At 40.3% G+C, this 3480-nt stretch overlaps 1 protein-coding gene across 1 annotated transcript; it reads left to right on the forward strand.

The window, feature by feature from the left end:
* Positions 1-650: 650 nt before the first annotated feature.
* On the forward strand, positions 651-2762 carry LOC129925119 (uncharacterized). Its single transcript, XM_056023490.1, has one exon. The coding sequence runs from the start codon at positions 858-860 to the stop codon at positions 2760-2762; it is 1905 nt and encodes a 634-aa protein (XP_055879465.1). The 5' UTR covers positions 651-857.
* Positions 2763-3480: the final 718 nt, after the last annotated feature.

Consider the following 3480-nt stretch of genomic DNA (forward strand, 5'->3'; position numbering starts at 1 on the left):
CATCAAAAAAAAAAAAAAAAGCCCTACAAACACCATTCAACAATTTTTCTCCTCCTCAGTTGTATAGTTAGATAGAGAACTAGACCTTCCATGGCTTTCAATACTCCCCTTCTCACTTAGTTACGTACACACACACACTTTCATGCCTCTATTTATTTGTAATCTTGGAAAGAAAAAAAGAAAAGAAAGCAATTTATAAATTTGTTTTTATTCTATTGTGAGTTCATACGCCCAGGAGAGCGTTTCAGTTAAAAAATATTTTATTTTGTGCTATTAAACACTTGCATTTCACCTTTATTGGAGGTGCGGTGGCTGAGTGGTAAAGCTCTTGGCTCGAAACCTAGTGAAAACTGTGATTTTTTAACTTCGGGATCTTTGGCCGCCTCTGAGTTCACCCAGCTCTAATGGGTACCTGACATTTGTTGGTAACAGTAAAGGCGGTTGGTCATTGTGGTGGGTACATGACACCCTCGTGGTACACAGAAACAGATGACCTTTACATCATCTGCCATATAGGTCGCAAGGTCTGAACGGAGATCTACGCTTTTTTTTTCTCTTTTTTTTTCTATAATATATATTATTAATTGTAGTGTAACTGAGTTGATTTTCTGCGTGCGTCCAGCGTGTCTGAAGGTCATGGCCTTTGTGTGTGTTTCATGTCCAGTGTGTGTGTGTGTATAGACTGCATCAGTGGTATGCTAGACGTGCTGGTTTCATTCACTGTTTACTGTAGTCTAATTTTGTCGAATAAAGCCATGTTATTGGTATTCTAGTCGTTATCATTTCATTACAATTTATTCGACAAAATTAGACTACAGTAAACAGTGAATGAAACCAGCACGTCTAGCATACCACTGATGCAGTCGCACGATGAGAATATGCAAAGATTTCTAGATGCTTCTAGAAAGTATGGGATCACATTTAATGAAGACAAAGTTTGCCTATTGGGATACGAAATTTCTAAAGGCCTACTCAAGCCAGACCCTGAAAGATTCCAGGCGTTAAGAAACCTTCCTCCCCCTCATGATATGCGCTCACAAAAACGGATCGTGGGCATGTTGGCGTACTACTCACAGTGGATCCCAAATTTTTCTAACAAAATAAATGTTTTGGCAAATAACACGTCGTTCCCTCTTTCAGAAACAGTAAAGACAGCCCTTAACGAATTAAAGCAGGAGCTGGAGAAAGCTGCCATCTTTACCATCGACTATACTCGACCTCTGACGGTTGAAACAGACGCTTCGGATGTTGCAGTAGCTGCCACCCTCAACCAGGATGGCCGCCCCGTGGCGTTCTTTTCAAGAACACTCTCGAAAAGTGAAAGGCGGCACTCAGCTATAGAAAAAGAAGCTTATGCCATTGTAGAATCTTTAAGGAAATGGCACCACTACTTAGTAGGAAATCGCTTTACCCTTGTCACGGATCAACGCTCTGTGGCATTCATGTATGACAAACAGAGCAAAGGGAAAATAAAGAATGAGAAAATTCAAAGGTGGAGACTGGAACTGAGCTGTTTCCACTACGATGTCTTGTATAGACCAGGCAAACACAATGTAGCGGCAGATACGTTTTCTAGAAACGGGTGTGTGTCAGCTATGAGTCGAAATGAATTGAAACTGCTCCATGACTCTCTGTGTCATCCGGGAGTAACAAGACTATGGCATTTAGTGCGAGCGAAAAACTTACCTTTCTCTTGTGAAGATGTTAGGCTGGTTGTCAACCAGTGCAGAATCTGTGCCGAAGTAAAACCCAGATATTTCAGTAATTCTAATGGAACTCTAATTAAGGCGATGCAACCTTTCCAGAGACTAAGTATGGACTTCAAAGGACCGCTCCCTTCTACATCTCGGAACACATACCTGCTAACTATAGTTGACGAATTTTCAAGATTCCCGTTTGCATACGCCTGTTCTGATATGTCGGCTTCTACAGTAATCAGATGTCTAGATAATTTATTTGGACTATTCGGAATGCCTGACTATGTACACTCTGATAGAGGTACCTCATTCATGTCAAGAGAGGTGCAGGAATTTTTACACGAGAGAGGGGTGGCCACAAGCAGGACGACCCCTTATAATCCCAGAGGAAACTCTCAAGTAGAAAGGCTAAACGGGTCATTATGGAAAGCTATAACTCTGGCCTTAAAAACTCAAGGACTCCCGGTTTCCAAATGGGAGCAGGCGTTAAACCAAGCCCTGCACTCTCTTCGTTCTCTGCTCTGTACCGCTACAAACGAGACACCTCACGAGAGAATATTCAAGTTCTATCGCAGGTCCACCTTCGGCAAATCACTCCCGACATGGTTAGCTCAACCAGGAAAAGTGTTGTTAAAAAAGGGAGTCCGTGCATCAAAATATGACGATGGTACAATAGCTGTGGACTTAATCACATGCAACCCACAGTATGCCATTGTAAGACTTCCTGATGGAAGAGAAGAAACAGTGTCATTACGACATTTGGCCCCCGCTCCAAGAGAGGGAGAATCAGAGGTGTATCAACATATGGAACATGAAGATTTTGAGCCGGAGACAAACCCTATCACACAGATGCAGGTGCCTACTGACCATGTGACTATGGAACCAATGGCTGCTCCTAACACTCATGTACAACAAGGGGGAAATGGACATCAAGAAGAAGTAAATGCAGGGGCTGAGTCTCCTGTTAGAGAGCCGCCGATGTCACCAACTCCAAGCGACGGCAGTATTGGTCCTGATAGATATAACCTAAGACCAAGAACAAGCAGACCTAATTATAAGGTCTAACATTTATTTAATTATTTTGCCATATCACAAGTTCTAACTCAGTAATTGTAGGCTTAATATGACACACTTTGAACTGATCATTTTATAGTGTATAGCTTTTCTAGTTAGACTTTTTGTATTGTATTACTTTTTACATTATTATTCAAGACAACTGGTCTTAATATTTGTATGCATAATATGACACTTAGGGACTGATAATTTATTGTGTATAACGTGTTTGTTTATAGTTATACAATGCTTTTCAATAGAGTAACTCTGTAAGTATTCTGTATAGATACTAAGGCCTCTTATATCGCTGTCCTTCACTATTATTTACATGTTTATGTTCCTATAACTTTTAGGCGAGGTGATTGTAGTGTAACTGAGTTGATTTTCTGCGTGCGTCCAGCGTGTCTGAAGGTCATGGCCTTTGTGTGTGTTTCATGTCCAGTGTGTGTGTGTGTATAGACTGCATCAGTGGTATGCTAGACGTGCTTGTTTCATTCACTGTTTACTGTAGTCTAATTTTGTCGAATAAAGCCATGTTATTAGTATTCTAGTCGTTATCATTTCATTACATTAATAAATTGGGAAGATTGAATAAAGAAAATAAACGTATGTACTCAAAATTGATCGCTGGTAATTTCGAACGCTAAGTTTAATTCAATAAGTAATAACAGGTTGAAATTTCTTTTTTTTTAAGGAACTGAGTGGTAAAATTAGTGATGAGTGAATCGGT

The sequence above is a fragment of the Biomphalaria glabrata genome, chromosome 3, assembly GCF_947242115.1.
Source record: "Biomphalaria glabrata chromosome 3, xgBioGlab47.1, whole genome shotgun sequence".
Lineage (NCBI taxonomy): Eukaryota > Metazoa > Mollusca > Gastropoda > Planorbidae > Biomphalaria > Biomphalaria glabrata.

What these genes read in the sequence shown, in the direction of transcription:
- LOC129925119 (XM_056023490.1), top strand. Translation starts at nt 858, where the DNA reads ATGCAGTCGCACGATGAGAATATGCAAAGATTTCTAGATGCTTCTAGA.